Consider the following 17893-nt stretch of genomic DNA (forward strand, 5'->3'; position numbering starts at 1 on the left):
ATCAGCTGTCTGGTACTTAAATTTTTGTTAGCATTAAGTCCAGTAGAAAAAGTACATAGAAACTTTTCAGTTGATTCTACAAGTTTGTGTTCAGTCATAATAAGGGTGGAGGTATCTTTAACCTCAAATGCAGTTGAACCTGTTTCTGCTCTGCATTAAGTCAGACAGGAGTTTTATTTTAGATTGGTTGTAGTTTTTACTACAAATATAAATTGTGCTGTATGTTGAGGCTATGGCACAATGTAATTGGAAGTAGCATTTCCATTCATTGCATTAAAAATAATTGTAAAGAATTCATCATCAGTGATACAGTCACTAAATTTCTGTATGATTTTAATTGTCCTTTTTATGTGATTTCCCCGCCCCCAAATCTGATAACTCATAAGCAATTTCTTTGTAATTTAAGTGTAGAGTGTTTAAAATAAATATGCCATTACATGGACCAGAGGATAAGCTTCTTGGCTAAGGAAGTCCTAAACCTGTGTTGGTTATTGAGACAGGCCTCAGACAGCATTCAGTCTGCCCGCGTAAGGCTGCTTACAGCAGTTTTAGTCTGAACAAGGTGAATTTTGACTATAAATGAAACAGAGCTTTTGCCACAGTGGAAATAGTACTTGTTAACTTCACTGGAACTGCCTGATGTGCAGCTAGCTTCAGGTCTGACTGCGTGATCAGTTGCTCTATCTCATCGATCCTCTCTCTTGAATATACATGAGCACACCGTGGCTTGGGCTGCTGCTGAGAGGCTCCCACTAGCCACAGCATTTATTAAGGAGAAAGGAATGAACCCTTTTATTTCAGGAGAATATAGTGATTCTGCTGTATCCTCAATTTGATCGTTGTACCATATGGCTAATACACATTTTAGTTCTTTAGAAAACAGGTTTTTACTACTTCTTGTGATTTGAGTTGTGCCTGAATAAAAGTTGCAAAACTTCCCTGTTGCATGTTAATTTGTCACACAAAATAATTTTTATTAGTAGTCTGTTTGTATTTGTTCACATCAGTCATCAATTCTATTGATGTAATTACTTGTACATTTCATATGAGATTACAGTTTGTGTTCGTGAAGGTTGTGTTTTATATGGGATAGACACAGCCAACAAAATCCTTCTATCCATATTTACTGTTATTTGCAGTAATTTTGGCTTCTATGATTAGCTGAGGCTTGTTCTTTTCATCTTGATATCCTTGGTGATCACAGTGTGGTGATATTTTGATATATCTGCATGTCTTCATGCCTTACTCATCAACGTTATGCTAGTTCTACATGCTTAATAATGTTCTGTGTATGCTCTGCCAATGCAAGCCCTTCCATGCCTTGTTAGAAAGTTTGTAAGAAAAGCAAGTATATTATTGACCACCTCCTGCTTTCTGGAATAGGCATGTTTGTCTGATTGATTTTTTTTTTTTTTTTTGTGTGTGTGTGTTTTTTTTTTAAAAGATTGATTCTGAAGTACAATGCCACAAAAAATCCCACTCAAGTGTTTATGTTTTGGTCAGTTCTCTAGCTTCTAATTGGCTAATGTCCTTTCTCTGCTTCTGCAATTAAAGCAATATTTAAAGAAAATGGCCCCTCATTAAAATTGAGGGGAAAAGAATGGTGTGATATGGTGCCTCTGGTTGTCCAAGACATGGGGTTTTTTTTGAAGGAAGGAACTTTTTCTATGTTTGAGATTGAATGATTTGGTAATATCAGTCTACTAACTGATTCTGATAATGGAATGCTTTTAATATTTCCTGGACCATGTTTGTAAGTCTTACTTTCCACCTTCATTTTTTTGAGGGAGCACATCCTATATCTCAACTCGACAATAATGTTTATAGTATTAAAAAAATTGTCAGAGAAAAAATGTCAGTGTTCCATCTACTGTGTTGATAAGAAATGATGCAGTGCTTCATAAAGCACTGCTAAAGTTTGTATATCATGAAATTTACAGTGAATATATTTTCATAAATACAGAAAGGGTTGACAGGAGGGGGTTTCAAGATTTTTGTTTATCACTTTTCTTAGATCACGTTAGCTTTTAAATAATCCTTATCTTCACTTTTTTATAGCCATGAAGCTGATGACTGCTTTAGTGAATGTGGCATTAAATCTTAGTATTAACATGGACAATACACAACGGCAGTATGAAGCAGAACGAAATAAAATGATTGGGAAACGAGCTAATGATAGACTGGAACTCTTGCTACAGAAAAGAAAGGAGGTGAGTACAACTGTCTGTAGTTGGTGTGCATAGGATGTGTTGATAAATTACAGTAATTAATCTTGTTCTGTAATTTGTTTGGGTTTTTTTTGGTAAAGGTAGTCCTCTGTTTCATTCTTTAACTTGTTTAACGTTTGAAAAACTTTGAAAGCTGCTTCTTACCGTCTGGTTTTCTGTAAAAAGACAAACGTAGACTTTAATTTTTTTAGGTAGTGCCATCTTAAGAAAGTTAGCAAGAGAGACTGCAATCAGTAATAGATGATTTCTTGTTATATTTCTTGACCAGTTTCCTAAACTGAATTCAAATAAATAGCAAAACTTACCATATATTGACTGTTTCTGGCTTCTAGAGAAACACCCCCACCCCGCTGCCCCAATCTTGGGGTAAAACACTGCTTTGATGATGTCAACACCAATCTTGGCAGAAACTGTTTCAAGGCTTTAGATAAGGTTTTTCTTCCACAGAAAACACTATCAAAATTGAAAATGCAATCTATTTCTATTTTCTTTCTTTTTGTGTAAGAGGTACTTGCTGATTCATTGCTGACAGTGCTGTCTTGTTGAAAGCCCAGATTCATTCACGTTTAAGTTTTTATTTTTGGTGAACTGGTGTTCTGTTTTGGGCTTTTTTTGTTTGTTTGTTTTAGACATTAGAAATAACCTTCTTATGATGGAAGGAAGCATCTCACTTTTGCTCATCAACTTTTGTGCTGTTAACTGTTAACGTTTTTACTTTCTTGACGATTCAGATGAACTAACAACTTCCATCTTCTGTTCATCTCGCGAAGATCTCTTGCAATTTGAGACTGATCCCTTAAACACCCATTAAATGTGGTTGTGCTAGAAGCACATGCCAGACCAGTATTCAGAGTAATACACTGATACACAGGAAAGGCAGTCATGTGAGAAACAAGGCTTTTCCCATCTCAGTCTTCTTACAAATATTGGCTTTTAGGATTTCCTACCAGCTTTTCTAGTTTTGGTTTTGATTTTCTGTTTTTCTTGTACTAAATGAAAGTAAGCTGCTAAGTAATGTTCAATTGTTTGATTTCAGGTTTTGTTTCATTTATATTGCAGCATTACCCAGTACTAAAATTCACTTTATTAATTGATTCTTTCTGCATGTCTTTATTTAACATGATCTGAGCCTAAATCTAACACTTGCCCCCAGTAGCCTTTGAAATGGGTGGGTGGGTGTAGGGGTATGTGTGCGGAGATTTCAAAATATTATAAAAATTTTGCTTTGTTAATCCTTTTCTCCTGCTGCTTAGTTTTTTTCTTCTGACTGTATTTCCTTATAGTTTTTCCTTTCTTCCATAAATTCCTAAATTTTGTGATGGGGTGGAAATTGTTTGTTCTTGCTGGTTTTCTGAACTTGTTTAGGAGGGGTCCTTTACCTTTTGTATCCATTCCCATGCATGTGTGCGGCGTGCATGCCCTCCACCCCTTATTGGGGTAATAGCTCCGGTGGTTTCTTTGTGGGGATTTTTGGGTGGTGTGGTTGGGGTTGGGGTTTTCTTTGTGGTGGGTGTTTTGGGTGTGTGTCCCCCTGTCGCTGTCTCCCACCCCACCCCAATCTGATCACTGAAACTTGGACTTTCTCGGCCCTTAACTATTCTTATTGACATCGCCTCAATTTGTCCTACCTTTAAAGTTCAAACTGCAAAAAGAATATGCTTGTCTGCTGATAATATTTAGATGTTGTCAAATCTTTTAACTGACTTCCTTGCATTTTCAAAGCAAATAAATTTTCTGTGTTCTAAAACACTGCATGTATCGCTTTTCAGCTCACTTGCATACCTTTCTTTTGTGGTGTTTACTCTGAGACTAGATTTGTCTCCTCCATTATTTTTCAGCTTTATATTCTGAAATTAATTTTTTTTGCAACACCTTACTCAGTTTCTGCTTTTTTTTTCCTCCTGAGTAATGGATGAATAGGAAGGAGGTATTCAAAACAGTATATGCTGCTCATGTAGCCATTTGCAGTTCTTTCAGTATCTTGTGTTTTCTGCGTGCTAAAGAATTTATAATCTAAAAAGATTCCTTGTAATGTGGTTCACATGATTTGGGTATTGTTCTAATAATACGTGTCCATAAAAACATAGTGTATTAAAAATCGAGCTGAGCATTGGGCTTAAAGTTGCTAGAAGATTAAATCAAGTTTTTTTATAAATAACTTTAAAAGGACCTTGCAGAAACCTAAGATGTCTCTGTTACAGCTGAAGAACAGTTTTCAAATGGTCAGAATCACTAAAATTTTTATGCTGTGGTGGATATAATTTGTTAAATAATAGCTTATTGTACTGTGAAACACATTTGTGAATGTTTTAAGGAAAGGATTTAGTGGCCACACTTGCAAATGTTAGTTTGTCTAGCATCAGCACTGTCTGATCCGACTGTAGAAGTGTTGCTCACTGTTATGTACTCTGTTAATTTTTTCAGCTTCAGGAAAATCAGGATGAAATAGAAAACATGATGAATGCAATATTTAAAGGTGTTTTTGTGCATAGATACCGGTAAGTTTCTCTTAGTAAGTAATTTGTACCTTTTGTTAATTTATTTGGGAAGCTGGTGACAAGTTGTTTCTAATTACTGATCTGTTTGATCCTACTGTCCCACTTCTCTCCACAGAGATGCGATTGCTGAAATAAGAGCTATATGTATTGAAGAGATTGGAATATGGATGAAGATGTACAGTGACGCCTTTCTCAATGACAGCTACTTAAAATATGTAGGGTGGACTATGCATGATAAGGTAAGCTGCATGGAGGGAAAGGAGCAGAATCATGAAGCATAACTACACGGTTTTGGTTGCTGATCTTGCTAGGCTAGGTTCTGATCTCTTAACTCTTTTAATCAGTCACTGTTCTCCTTATCACTGAGAAGCACTGGCATTTCAGCATTTATATCAACTAGGCTTGACTCCTTTTAATATTGTAGAGAGTATATATAGATTTTTAAGAAACTGTTATTTGTAAGGAAATGGCTTTTTCTGTTTATTTATTGCTGATACAGACTTCTACTTTATGATACTTAACTATTTAAAATTAATGCATTTCACATTAAATAATCCAGTCGTATAGCCTGGCAGTTTCTCTGTTTTGCCAAGTTAAGAAACTTTTTAGCGTTCTCAGCTAGCTGTAAAAAGCATGGGAAAAGTCCCCTTTTGTGCCGAGTGCCTCAAGCTGTTACTTACCAGCTAGAGATTATTCCCTGCTCGGAGTGGTTAACAGATACAGTTTAGAAATACTCCTTGATTCGTTGTTGAGTCAGCACATTGTCTCAGTTCTTGCATTGGAGACTTCGAGGTGTTGAATTTGAAGTGAAAGAAATGAGGGATGCTCACTTATGCTATTGCTCTTTACGGGTTTGATATCAGAAAACCAATAACGTCTGGCAGTGGCATGATAAGAAACTACATGAAGTCAGTCGTCCTAGATGTTTGAAAAGTATTTCTGTATCTATGCATTAAAACATGTTCCCTGCTAAAGTAGATCTTGTACTTCAGGAGAAATATTTCTTCGCCTACTTGGTAATTCTGATCTAACAAGATCTGGTCATTAGTGATACAGGTGGTGCCAGTTTTAATTAAGTGAAAGGAAACATATAGAACTTACTTAGAAATATCTTGAGCATTTAGAGTACATCTTTTAAGAATGAAACAAGTTATTTTGACTTACAGAGACAGTAACTGTAGTAAGACACTGGGGGCTTGCCTTTGGGTTTTTTGTTGTTTTTCTTTCATTGGCTTGTTACAAACAAGGACATATTCTTATGTTGTTAACATAATTGCTGATAGTATATCTTGACAACATTTAATCTTTGTCTTTGAATTAATTCAGACTGAAAGGAACCTGTATGATTTGAAGATTGCATCTGTATTCTATACTTGACTTCTAATTCAGTTCTTAATTTTATTTTAGCAAGGAGAAGTAAGACTCAAATGCCTAACTGCTTTGCAAGGGCTTTACTATAATAAAGAGCTTAATTCCAAATTGGAACTCTTCACCAGTCGATTCAAGGTTAGTGTAACTTCATATTTTGAAGAATGTATGAATTTTTTTAAAGTTGTATTACACTTCTTTCCTCTTTGAAAATACTTTCTTTTGTGTTCTTAGGATAGAATTGTGTCTATGACTCTTGACAAAGAATACGATGTTGCAGTCCAAGCAATAAAATTACTCACTCTTGTTTTACAGTAAGTACATGTATATCTCCTTATCTGACCTACGACAAATATTAAAATTTAAAAGTATTTCTTACACCTTTGGGATGGGACAGCAGCTTGACAGAATTCAGGTAGTCCAAAGTCTAGAGAAATGTCTGTGCATCTTACACTTAGATGGGAATTTCAGAAGCAATCTGGCTAGAACAGTGCTAGAAACTTGGAATTCAGCTTCCCTAATTTGAAGCCATCATGGAATATTTGAACTGAAGAAATTCGTGATGGGTTGAACATTACACAGTAGTTGAACTTTTGAGCATAACCTTCTACCAAATGCTCATATTTCATAAGTAATTTTTGTTTAGGAAGACTTCGGAACTAAACTATCTTGTTTTGGGTTTTAGGATATAAATTGAAGGAAAAAAATAAGAATCTTCTTCATTTCCATCTCCCCCGTTGGAGTTTGTACTCTGTTGACTCAGCTGCCTTTTTTTTTTCCTTTCCATCTTTCCATCCCCACCCCTAGGAGTAGTGAAGAAGTTCTGACTGCAGAAGACTGTGAAAATGTCTACCATCTGGTTTATTCAGCTCATCGGCCAGTAGCAGTTGCCGCGGGGGAATTTCTTTATAAAAAGTAAGGTGGAGAAATTAGAGTTAACTTCTTGTCCCTGTAGATTTTAGTGGGTGCGTTAATGCTGTGATTCTCATTAGTTTTAATTAAGAAAAGGAAAAACTGAATAATGAAGTGGCCTTAAGAAGAAATAACATACAGAAAATGTAACACTACTATAGTTTTTCAACTGTTGCAGTTTTTCTTAATAGGAAATAGAGAGCAATTTTGTGGGCTGTGCTTTAAAAGCTTGTACCTACAGGGAATTATAGTAAAGACATGCCTCTGTCTTTTCCTTTCCCATCCTTCCTGTGTTCTGTGAAACATCTTAAAATGCTTACATAGTTTGGTACCTAAAACTTGTGCTTGCATCATAACAAATGTGTAACTTGTGCTTGAATTATAACGAGTATTTTCCTGTTTGGAGTCCACCACCAAAGCTGGCTGATATAACCATTTTATAAAGTACTTTTCTAGTTAAAAAATGGGACGGGATGCACAAGCAGTGGGGAGTTTCAACACGTATGTCTGGTGTGTAAGGAAACAAAATCAGGTTTCCATCTAATACTGTACAGACCTTCTCCCAGTATTTCTTTGCTGCTTTAATGACTCATGAGGAGGTTCAGAAAATATAGCTTGCTAAAGAGGAGCATGGGAGCTCAATCGCATGCAATTATCACTGTTTGTGAAGTGTGTTGTCATAATTATACATTCCACTAGAAACAATCAGTGAAATACCAACTCAGCATATATAAAATTGTTAAAATGATGTGTCCCAAATTACTTCCTTTCAAAACAAAGTGTGAAGCCAAGCAGCAAGGTGTTCAGTGTGTGTCTGTAAAAACCAGTATCTTGATATGAATTACCACATGAGTATCTTGATATGGGTTGCCACATGACCATGGCAAAGGCAATGAAGAAGAAACTTGTCCTGAAATACTTTTTCCTACAGGCTTTTCAGCCGCAGAGATGCTGAAGATGACGGAATACTTAAAAGGAGGGGAAGGCAAAGTCCAAATGCTAATCTTGTGAAAACATTAGTGTTTTTCTTTTTGGAAAGTGAAGTAAGTTGAGTTTCAGGGATATCCTTGTTTTTGTGGAATGTGTTCTTTTTTCTCTGTTTGTTTTGTTTGGTTGGGTTTTTTGTAGTCAGTTTTGTTTTGAATTTCATTTCTTGTTGTTTTTCTTTTCCCCACTTATTGGTTAATAACCATGAATCTGTTATAGTTTTCCTATTATTTGAACAACCTGGGGATCAAAGAATGTTTTGTGTGGTGGTGTTTATTTGAAGGATCTGTCTGGCGTGCAGTGTTGAGACAGGCTATGAGCTCTACTTTTATCAAATATTCTTCCATCATTCTTCATGCTAATATATAGGTGGGAAGGAATTGTGATTTAGGAGACTTTAAGGGAGGAGGTAAAAAAAAACCACCAAAACAAGCACGCACACAGCCCCCACCCCCCCCATTCCCCAAGTTCTGACAGATCTTGTAGCACTACTCTTTGTAGTAGTTGGTTTGGATTCATATCTTTAAGTTACTTGGGGAAGAGAGCTTCTGTTGAGAGAGCTCGCAAAATTTTCTCTCTTTTTTTGCCACAGACAGGAGCCAAGTGAGAAAAATACCGTGTATTATAGCAAGTTCTGTAATGAACTTCATTGCTGATAAAGAAAAATACTTAATCTATTCTCATTTTAGTTGCATGAACATGCTGCTTATCTTGTGGACAGCATGTGGGACTGTGCAACAGACCTTTTGAAGGACTGGGAATGTATGAACAGTCTTCTGTTGGAGGAGCCTCTGAATGGAGAAGAACGTAAGATTTTTTTGTAGAGCTCTATATTGCTATGCAGTTTCTGTTAATCTTGATTTATGAGGAAACAAGATGTTTATATTTATGACTCCCCACATATTCTGTATTTTTACATATCTGTAATAAATCACTGATACTAATTATAAAATGTGAGGAATAGAAAGAAATCACTTCTGGTATGGAAGAACAATGGTGGGGAGCAAAGACGGAGAAAAGAGAGAGAATAAGCATGCAGTGTCCAGTTGCCCTGTTGTTCCACAGGTTCAGGCTGCACTTCTGGTATTAGAGAAACTTAAGTTGCTTGTGAAATGGGTTTATTTATTGAGTGTTAAAACTACCCTATGGAAAGAAAGTCATCTCTTCAATGAGAGTAAAACCAAACAAACCCCCTTGCATAATTCTGTAATTCATAGGTCTTAGTAAATGGACCTCTAAAAAATGAAAAGGAACTAAAATGATTATAAAACTTGGTATTTGTTTCATCCTGTCCTGTGACTCATCCAGGGATATTCCCTCAATTTTAAAATATTTTATTGTGTTGCTTTATAAGGTGCTTATCCTCTCTGTCCTCTGTGCCACCCCCACCCTTGGAAATGAGCCGTTGGCTTAAATGCATTTCTTCTTTTCTTTTAAAAAAAATCAACAATGTATTTTGATCCTTAGATACTAGTGGAAAATGAGAAATCAAGCTGTGTATTAACATCTGTTTCTTAAATTTCAGCTTTAACGGATAGACAGGAAAGCGCACTGATTGAAATAATGCTTTGTACAATTCGGCAAGCAGCTGAATGTCATCCTCCTGTGGGAAGAGGAACAGGCAAAAGGGTAGGAAGGAAAAAGCTACTTGTCTCGAGATGTGGGAATGGCTGTGTGGGGACAGTGTGGGAAGAAGCAGGTTGTAGGTGGTTGCTGCTGAAGGGACTGGAGTCAGAAATTTAGCTTCAGTCTCCACAGCCTTCACTACCTGGCTAGTTCACTTTTTCCTGGACTCTGGTGCATGCTTCATACTGTTTGGACTATTGCATTTGTTTTTACTATTAGAAGTAGTACATAATTGATTTTTAAAGAAGTATTGGTTGGAAAGGAGAACAAAAACCAATGTCTGGGAAAGTGAAAACTATTTTCAGTTTCAAAGGGTGAAATCAGGGAAGGGAATATACTTCATAGGCTCTTTGGAAGGAGGGCAGTCCAGCCAGTTGGTTTTCTCTGATTATATAGAGTTTGGGCAGCTCTCTTTTAATGGGGCATTAAGCAGGGAAGGGAACTGCTTTCAAGATTTTTTGCAGCTTTTGGTAAGAAACCCATTTAGGTACAGATTGGAAAATTGTATGAAGATCAGATTGACATATGAATTGAATACATTTCATGAAAAATCATAAATAAGCTGAAAGGTTTGCTGTTCTGTCATTGTCAAGAGAAGCATGCTGATCATGGTATTTTGTTGCAGGGTAGGTAAACCTTTTGTTCTAGATTGTCAGTTCTGTTCTCAAGATACTCTCAGTAGTAGGTGTAACTTTGAATTACATTTTTTGGGTGGCGAATGTATTTTTTTAATTGGCTTTTTTTTTACTACATTGATACTTTACAATTGTATTAGAAGGTCTGTGTACCTAATTGTCATTTCATTAATGAAAATGAAACTTTGCACCAGAACTTAAAATTGTAAAACTCTCTCAATACCAATATTTTAGGTGCTGACAGCAAAGGAAAAGAAAACACAGTTAGATGACAGGACAAAAATTACTGAACTTTTTGCAGTGGCACTTCCTCAGTTGCTAGCAAAGGTAGGTGTAATTCCATTTCTTGCTGATGGACTGTTGAAATAAATGTAGTAACACATACACATGTAAATATATATGTAGTTTCTGTAATTAACTGTATGTCTTGCACAAGTCTTCTTTTTTTCTTACTAGTCTTTGTTAGTATTTGATTGTTCTATAACAAATTGTGATGTCCAAGACACTTTCATTTAAACATTTTTCTTTGTCAATTTTACAGTATTCTGTAGATGCAGAAAAGGTCACCAACTTATTGCAGTTGCCACAGTACTTTGATTTGGAAATTTATACAACAGGGCGATTAGAAAAGGTAAGGTAACATTTAAAACACTTAATACAGAAGGAGAAAACCCACAATTTAGACTTAGTCATTGGAATTCCAGTCACCATTGTAGGTGTGGGGTTTTTTTGAGTGAGACCTTATTTATTGTAACCCTTATTGAGAATGAGACTTGGACTTCAGAATTGTGACTGTATTCTTAGAGACACTGGAAGTTTCTCTATATTATAGCAATTAGAGCAATTATTATATAGCAATAGAGAATCTTGCCAGTTCGATGATTTTTTTTGCGAGAGCATTTATTTTTTGGTTATGGTCACGTCTGAGGTATGCTGCCAGACAGATAAAGCTTGTAGAAGTAGCTTGATAATTCTCTTTTTCATGCAATGAAGACGGTGATGAATTAGTTTCAGTGATCAGAAAAAGGGAAAAACTACCAGATGACAAATTATGTAGTTACTGCTCTCGTTTTATCTGCTGTGGGGATGAAGTTGGGGTAAGCTGTTCTCATCTCTGTTTTCTCCTTCTCAAATGCAATATTTTGCTCTATTGTGAAGCAAGTAGCTGGAAATCATTAGGGTCAAAACAGCCATAAAATGTTTAGTTGACAGCATAACCTAGCAGTGATAGAGCAGCAGTGAGCAACTCAGGTTGAAGGAAGGCATGTAAGAACAACTGAAGTTGGTTTCAGTGCTGATACTTGAGTGTTATGAAACTAAATCTTCAATTATACAGCTTTTAAGACGATTTATAAATGTTTGTGTGAGTGGGAGATAAATGCTTCTGTGTTGTTCAGTTGTCACTGGAAATTCAAGTGTTGGATGAAACCATACAGACAATCGCAAATTTTTAATGACTTTTAAAATGCATTGAATCTTTAGCCTTTGACAAGCTCCTACTTAATTTTTGCTAAATAGATTTTTAATTTACTGAGAAGCTTCATGAGCTTTATAGAAGTTGTGTTCTGTATCATAGTTACAAAAGTAATAAATTGATTTTATCTTTTAAAATTCCTTAAGGTTAATTCAAGATATATGCACACGCATGTGTGTATATATATGAATACATAATTTTTTTCCATGCCTCATCTTTCTTGTAGCATTTGGATGCCTTACTGCGACAAATCCGGGATATTGTGGAGAAGCACACAGATATAGATGTTTTGGAAGCCTGTTCCAAAACGTACCACGCTCTCTGTAATGAAGAATTCACAATCTTTAACAGGGTTGACATTGCAAGAAGTCAGTTAATAGATGAACTGGCAGACAAGTTTAATCGTCTTCTTGAAGACTTCCTGCAAGAGGTATTTTAATATGCAAGATCAACGTTTCCTGCCCTTGTAAAATATTTCCAGTATGTTGTTCTGCCTTCCCATGCAAGTCAGTGAGTTTAGGGATGGAAATTTCCCTCTGACTTTCAAACCTGCTAAGTGAAGCACAATAATACAACAGTATCATTGCTGTGATTATGTGATCTCAGACTGTTCTTTTATACAATGACAGTGAGTCTTTAATCTCTTGTTGATAAGTGTCTTTTGGGAATTTGAGCTGAGTTTCAGATAAACTACAAAATTACGTAAACTTTTCACCTTTAGGTTCTTAAGCTGATGCTTTTGAGAGATGTAGCATTGTAATTCCACTAGGATTCTTCTCAGATGTGCTAGTGTTGCTAGTCTTGCCTGTGATTGCACGGTGCTGCTGTTAAAATCTCTAGAAAACACTCCCCCTCCCTTCCTGAATGCAAGCAGATGCAGTTAATAGCTTAAAAATTGCTTTGTTCCCACACTGTGCTAATCTGAAGAGTGCGAATTTTCTGATACAGTATTTAACTTCGCTACGTGGGTTCTCTGACATTCAGACAAAACTTGTTTCTCCTCCTCCTCATACGTGATAAGGAGCATGGGAGGTTTCTCTGGCGGCTTCATTCTCCACACTTCACGGATGCAGACTTATTTTATCAAGCTTTACTCTTGTTCCTCTTGCTTATTGGCCTGAACCAGGACTCCACTCTAGAAACCCTAGGCATACATGGACTATGTAAGAAATGTGCCTAGTAATCCATTTATTTCTCCCTTTGTAAGGAGAAGGAAGAGGTAAAGCAAGGAAATGAAATGTCAGACAGTTGGCTTGAAGGGAAATGGCAAGTGCTGCGGTAGAGGTGTTGACATCTGTAGTGCTTGAGGTTGTGCAACAACAGAAAGTGAAACGCATGGGACTTGTAGTATCTCTGGTACACTGAGGAGGAGTTTCTGTGACCTTAGAGTTTATCATGCGTACTTACATAGGTAGTTCTTGGACCCTTTCCTTTTTACTCCTTTTCTTTCTCTAAATGCAAGTTTGTCAGAACTTGTGGGAAAATTAGAACAGAACACATTCTTACCTCTGTCAAAGGCTTTTTCCTGTGATTAAAGTAAGATTGATGTAGTGACCTGTGGCCCATCTAGTCCAGTATCTATTGTCTGACAGTGGCCTCTGCTGGATTCTTCAGAGAAAATTGAAGCACCTACATAATAACATTGTATTCTGCTATCCTAGACTTTTTTTCCCTCCTTCTCCCTCCTCCCCACCCCCCTCTTCTGTTTCTCCTTGTGCTGCTATTTCTAAACATGGACTGTTACTTTCACTCTGAAACTCTTTTAACTATTCTAAAAACAAATGTGTCATTGATAAATAATTTAAATACAGTTCTCTCTGGTGGTTGTTGGTTGAGTTTAGGGGTGGGTGTTTGTGTTTTGGGGCTTGGTGTTATTAAATTTGGGTGTTGGGGTTTTTTTGTTCTTTTTTTTTTGGTGTGTTTTTATCTTTAGTTCCTTAGTTTGCTTAGTATACATTGCTTGGGATTCTTACTATATGATTATTAAATAGGGGGAGGAACCTGATGAAGATGATGCATATCAAGTCTTGTCAACACTGAAAAGAATCACTGCTTTTCACAAGTAAGTAGGCTTCTGCAAACATCTGTCAGGGTTTGTGGTGTGTGGGATTCTTTTTGTTTGTTTTTAATTTGATAACTTTTTAATGCAACTTGGAGGTTTTTTTGTTTAGCATGGATGTTTAGTGTTGTGCATAACATCACACGTTTTGAATATATGAAGAAATACATACAAAACTGAAATCATCTGGGCTTTTTTTTTTTTGGTTGGTTTGGTTGGGGTTTTTTTGTGTTGTTGGGGTTTGGGGGAGTATTCATGGCGGGTATTTTTTTGGTGGTTGCTTTTTAAAATGTTTTAGACCAGTTAAACTTTTAGTGGTTGTTAACATCACATTGCAGAAATGATGATAGTTAAATTACATCTTTGCTTCATTTCTAATGCTTCCAGTGCACATGACCTATCAAGATGGGACTTGTTTGGCTGCAACTACAAGTTATTGAAAACTGGCATTGAAAATGGAGACATGCCAGAACAGGTCTGTAGTTAAAATGTGTTTTTTACGTACAACAATAAATAGCTTTTGTTGCTGTCTTTTATTGGTCTTCGTCATCTAACATGTTTTTTTTTTCCTTTTGATTTCAGATCGTTATTCATGCACTGCAGTGTACTCATTATGTAATCCTTTGGCAGCTAGCAAAAATTACTGAAAGCAGTTCCACAAAGGTATGCCTCATGCCAGTTGTGTTAGTAAATAAACATTTGTACATACCTGCAGTATCATCAAGTGGGAACTCTGATGGTGTTAATTAAGACTAAGATTTTCTTGTTGTTGCTGTTTTGTGTGTTTTTTTTTTTTTTTTTTTTTTTTTTTTTGGGGGGGGGGGGGGGGTTTCCCCCCTGTTATACTGATACATGCCTAAATCTGCTTTTCTAGTAAGTTCTTCAAAATTCATCATTTTGGTAGGGGAATATTTGACTTTTAAACCTAGAATTTCTCTAAATTGTTACATTTTTAATATTTAAATGTCAATATTATGTTTAATTTGGTAGAATTTTAAAGTTATTGCAGTAAATTAATGCAATACCTGTTAGTCTGGCACAGCAACAATGCTGAGGAGGGATAGAATACCAATTATAAACCACAGCATAGTCAGTCTTACTACTCCAGTAGTGGGTTTGAATTTGCAAACGGTGAAGTGTCAGTGAGACAGAAGAATTTGCATACTGTCGTAGTAGTATTATTGCTTAGTATGTTGTAATCCTACTTTTTGCTCTTCATCAGCATGAAGTTATTAAGTTAAATTTCAAACTTTCTCAGGGAATAGTAAGAGGGACTGTTCTGGTTCTATGTATAGTAATCTTGAAGGGCAAAGCTCTGGCAAATGTCATCTTTCTAATTTCACTTCTTGAAAATCTTGGAGGAAGGATTAGGGTTTCTTGTGTCCACTGGATAGCGTTGCTTCAGGAGGGTGATTAGGTGGTTTGATGTGTGGACTGCTTAATGAAAGATGGGTTTAGAACGAAGTTCGTAAGCACTGAAACATTTTGATGATTTCTTTAACTAAAAATAAAAGCTGTAATCAAACACTTTTTCTGGAAGCCCTCTGCAGTCCTGTAAGAAGGGTACATTTTGTGCCCTTTCGCCAGAAACTTACGGTGGAGTTGTACTTTCTTATTGGAGTTACTGATAACAACACATCTTTGTCAGAGGTGAAATAAGTACGCTTTTCAGGTTTTTAAAATACTTTGATAGCCACAGTTACAATTAATTTAAGAAGTAAGTTGTAGGCATCTGCTGTAATTTGCTAGGGAGAAAACAATTCATTACATTAAAAGATATATAATTAATACATTTTAATTTGTGATTAGTTAATAATCCATTATTACAATAAACTTACTTGAATGTGATGTATATTTTTTTCTTCAGGGTATGGTAGTATGAGCTTCTGGTAGATACAGCAGTGGAGAAGCATGCTCTATTACTTGTACTAATGGTTTCTATAACAGGACACGTTTGAGGTTATGGTGGTTTTCTCTTTTTTCTTTTTTTCTTCTCTTTTTTTTCTTTTTTCTTTTCTCTTTTTTCTTTTTTTTTTTTTTTCTCCTTATCACATTAACACTTCACTAGTCCAATAAACAATCTTGGCCTTACTGATTCAGTAATTGCAAGCTGAAGATGTGTTAAATAAATGTGAACTAGCTGGCTGGCTAGCTAGTTTACCCGTGTAGGTTTTAATGGCTTTTAACATTTCCAAAACTAAAAATACCAAATAGGAAGAGGATACGTAATTGTTGAGAACCACTTCTGTAAGTGAAGGCTTTGTAGGCATTTTTAGTTTATTCTTTAAAGGGTAAATAGGTCTTGAGTTTTTTTGTAATAGTGATTAAAGCTTTATCATGATCATGACAGCAGAAGCTGAGCTAAATAGTGAAAGGTTAGGTGAGAAAGGAAGATTAACTTAGCTATTTTTCAGTAAAATGTAATTTGTAATACTTCCAGCAGGAATGAAGAGAACTTATTTGAAAAGTGGTCCTTTATTGAGATAGTTTTCTGCTCCTGTATAATAAAATTTGGTAAATTCAAAGCTTTTGTAAGTTTAATTTCTGAACCACAACTATTTTATTACATTTGACTTCTGCCAAACGTACCAGGTACATACAGAAGTCCCATTAATTTCTGTTCAATGCCAATGTGACATAACAGCAAAGAAGTTGAAACACAGAACTAGAAGTGACACTATATTTACTATATGTACTGTGCTTAAAGATTTTTTTTGTTGTTGTTGTTCATTGGTTTTGGTTTTTGTTCTGTGACAAAATTAACCGCTAACTGTGTGCTGTTTGTGAATAGAATGTGTATGGAATTAACTACATAATACAGGCTGCTAAAATAAAAGACTACGTAAATAGCTCAATTTTTATTAAAATTTAAACCAACAATTCTGTATAAAGGAAAGAAAAAAAATCCCATGTGTCATTCTCTTAACATTAGTATAGTAATCTGAATGGTAAATCTCGAGAGAAAAGGATTTATGTCGGGAAGGTGTTCATATTATACTTAAACTCATAGTCAAGAAGCAGCTGTTGCTTTTGTGATTCCTTTTGAGATTAAATGATGCATTGTACCAGTATGTTACCTTCTTTCTTGAGACTTGGTTTATGTTGCATGGACAGTTTTAAAACTTATCTCAGGGGTATTTCTTTGTCTGAACCGATGCTGTTTACACAGTTGGTCTTTCATAGTATGACCTCCCAGGTTCGACATGGGCTAGAATCTTCATATGATTGAGTTAACACCAGCTGTGCCGCATATGTGGATGATGATTGACCAGTTTGATACCTTTATTTGCTCATTAATCTACTTTTCTGGAAGTTCTGTGACACTTAGAAAACCACACTGTGGGTTTGTTTTTTTCAATGGAAGAGGGGAAGAAAGCCCCAATTCTCATTTGACATTTTACTATATCCTTAAGTAGTGAGTTAAAAAAAACAAAATAATACCATGTAGCCTCGTCTGTTGTAGTTAGAAACAGCTATCTAAAATCTATCCTCTAGGTGGAAAATACAGATATTTTAAAGAGAAAATGCTGTATGCTCTGGGTGGTTGTTGTTGTTGTTGGATTGGGTTGGATTTGTTTGTTTGAGGTTTTTTCCCCTGTTTTGCTCGTTTACTTGGAGGGTGTGTGTTTTTTTAGATTTGGGTTTGGATTTTTTTCGGTTAGTGAAGTTATTTATTAAAAAAAAAATATTTTCCTTCCAACTTCCATTTCTTTTTGCGGTACACAGTATGACAAATTTGAGGAAATTGCTACTTGCTATTTTTATTTGTAATAATGATTTTTAATAACGCAGTGGACTTGAATGTTAACTACATATGAGGTCTGTGGTGGATAACTTTGTGAAAATGCGTACACTAAATGTGACTAAAACTGAAAAACTGTTACATGAAATCCTTCTCTTTAAAGGAGGATCTTCTACGTCTGAAGAAGCAGATGAGAGTGTTCTGTCAAATCTGTCAACACTACCTGACCAACGTGAACACCGCTGTTAAGGAACAGGTTAGTTAGTGTTTTTAATCCTTGTAGTCTTCTAATATTACACTTCTAAAGCTGTTAAAAAGTTCATCTTGCTATATTTTTAGTGCTTATGTGGGAATGTGGTCTGTC

General features: G+C 35.8%; 1 protein-coding gene across 5 annotated transcripts in view; it reads left to right on the plus strand.

Moving 5' to 3' along the window:
• Window positions 1–17893, plus strand: part of STAG2 (STAG2 cohesin complex component) — an 82129-nt gene that overhangs the window by 48954 nt on the left and 15282 nt on the right. For all 5 annotated transcript variants that reach the window (XM_080365647.1, XM_080365648.1, XM_080365650.1 and 2 more), the window contains exons 8-23: window positions 2059–2210; window positions 4653–4726; window positions 4842–4965; window positions 6134–6232; window positions 6329–6408; window positions 6902–7009; window positions 7938–8049; window positions 8683–8800; window positions 9519–9622; window positions 10489–10581; window positions 10796–10885; window positions 11955–12158; window positions 13720–13790; window positions 14175–14262; window positions 14370–14450; window positions 17693–17785. In XM_080365647.1, the coding sequence (XP_080221773.1) occupies window positions 2059–2210; window positions 4653–4726; window positions 4842–4965; window positions 6134–6232; window positions 6329–6408; window positions 6902–7009; window positions 7938–8049; window positions 8683–8800; window positions 9519–9622; window positions 10489–10581; window positions 10796–10885; window positions 11955–12158; window positions 13720–13790; window positions 14175–14262; window positions 14370–14450; window positions 17693–17785 (1691 nt within the window). The remainder of the gene's footprint in view (window positions 1–2058; window positions 2211–4652; window positions 4727–4841; window positions 4966–6133; window positions 6233–6328; window positions 6409–6901; window positions 7010–7937; window positions 8050–8682; window positions 8801–9518; window positions 9623–10488; window positions 10582–10795; window positions 10886–11954; window positions 12159–13719; window positions 13791–14174; window positions 14263–14369; window positions 14451–17692; window positions 17786–17893) is intronic.

Source organism: Falco punctatus, assembly GCF_963210335.1.
Source record: "Falco punctatus genome assembly, chromosome: 15".
Classification (NCBI taxonomy): domain Eukaryota; kingdom Metazoa; phylum Chordata; class Aves; order Falconiformes; family Falconidae; genus Falco; species Falco punctatus.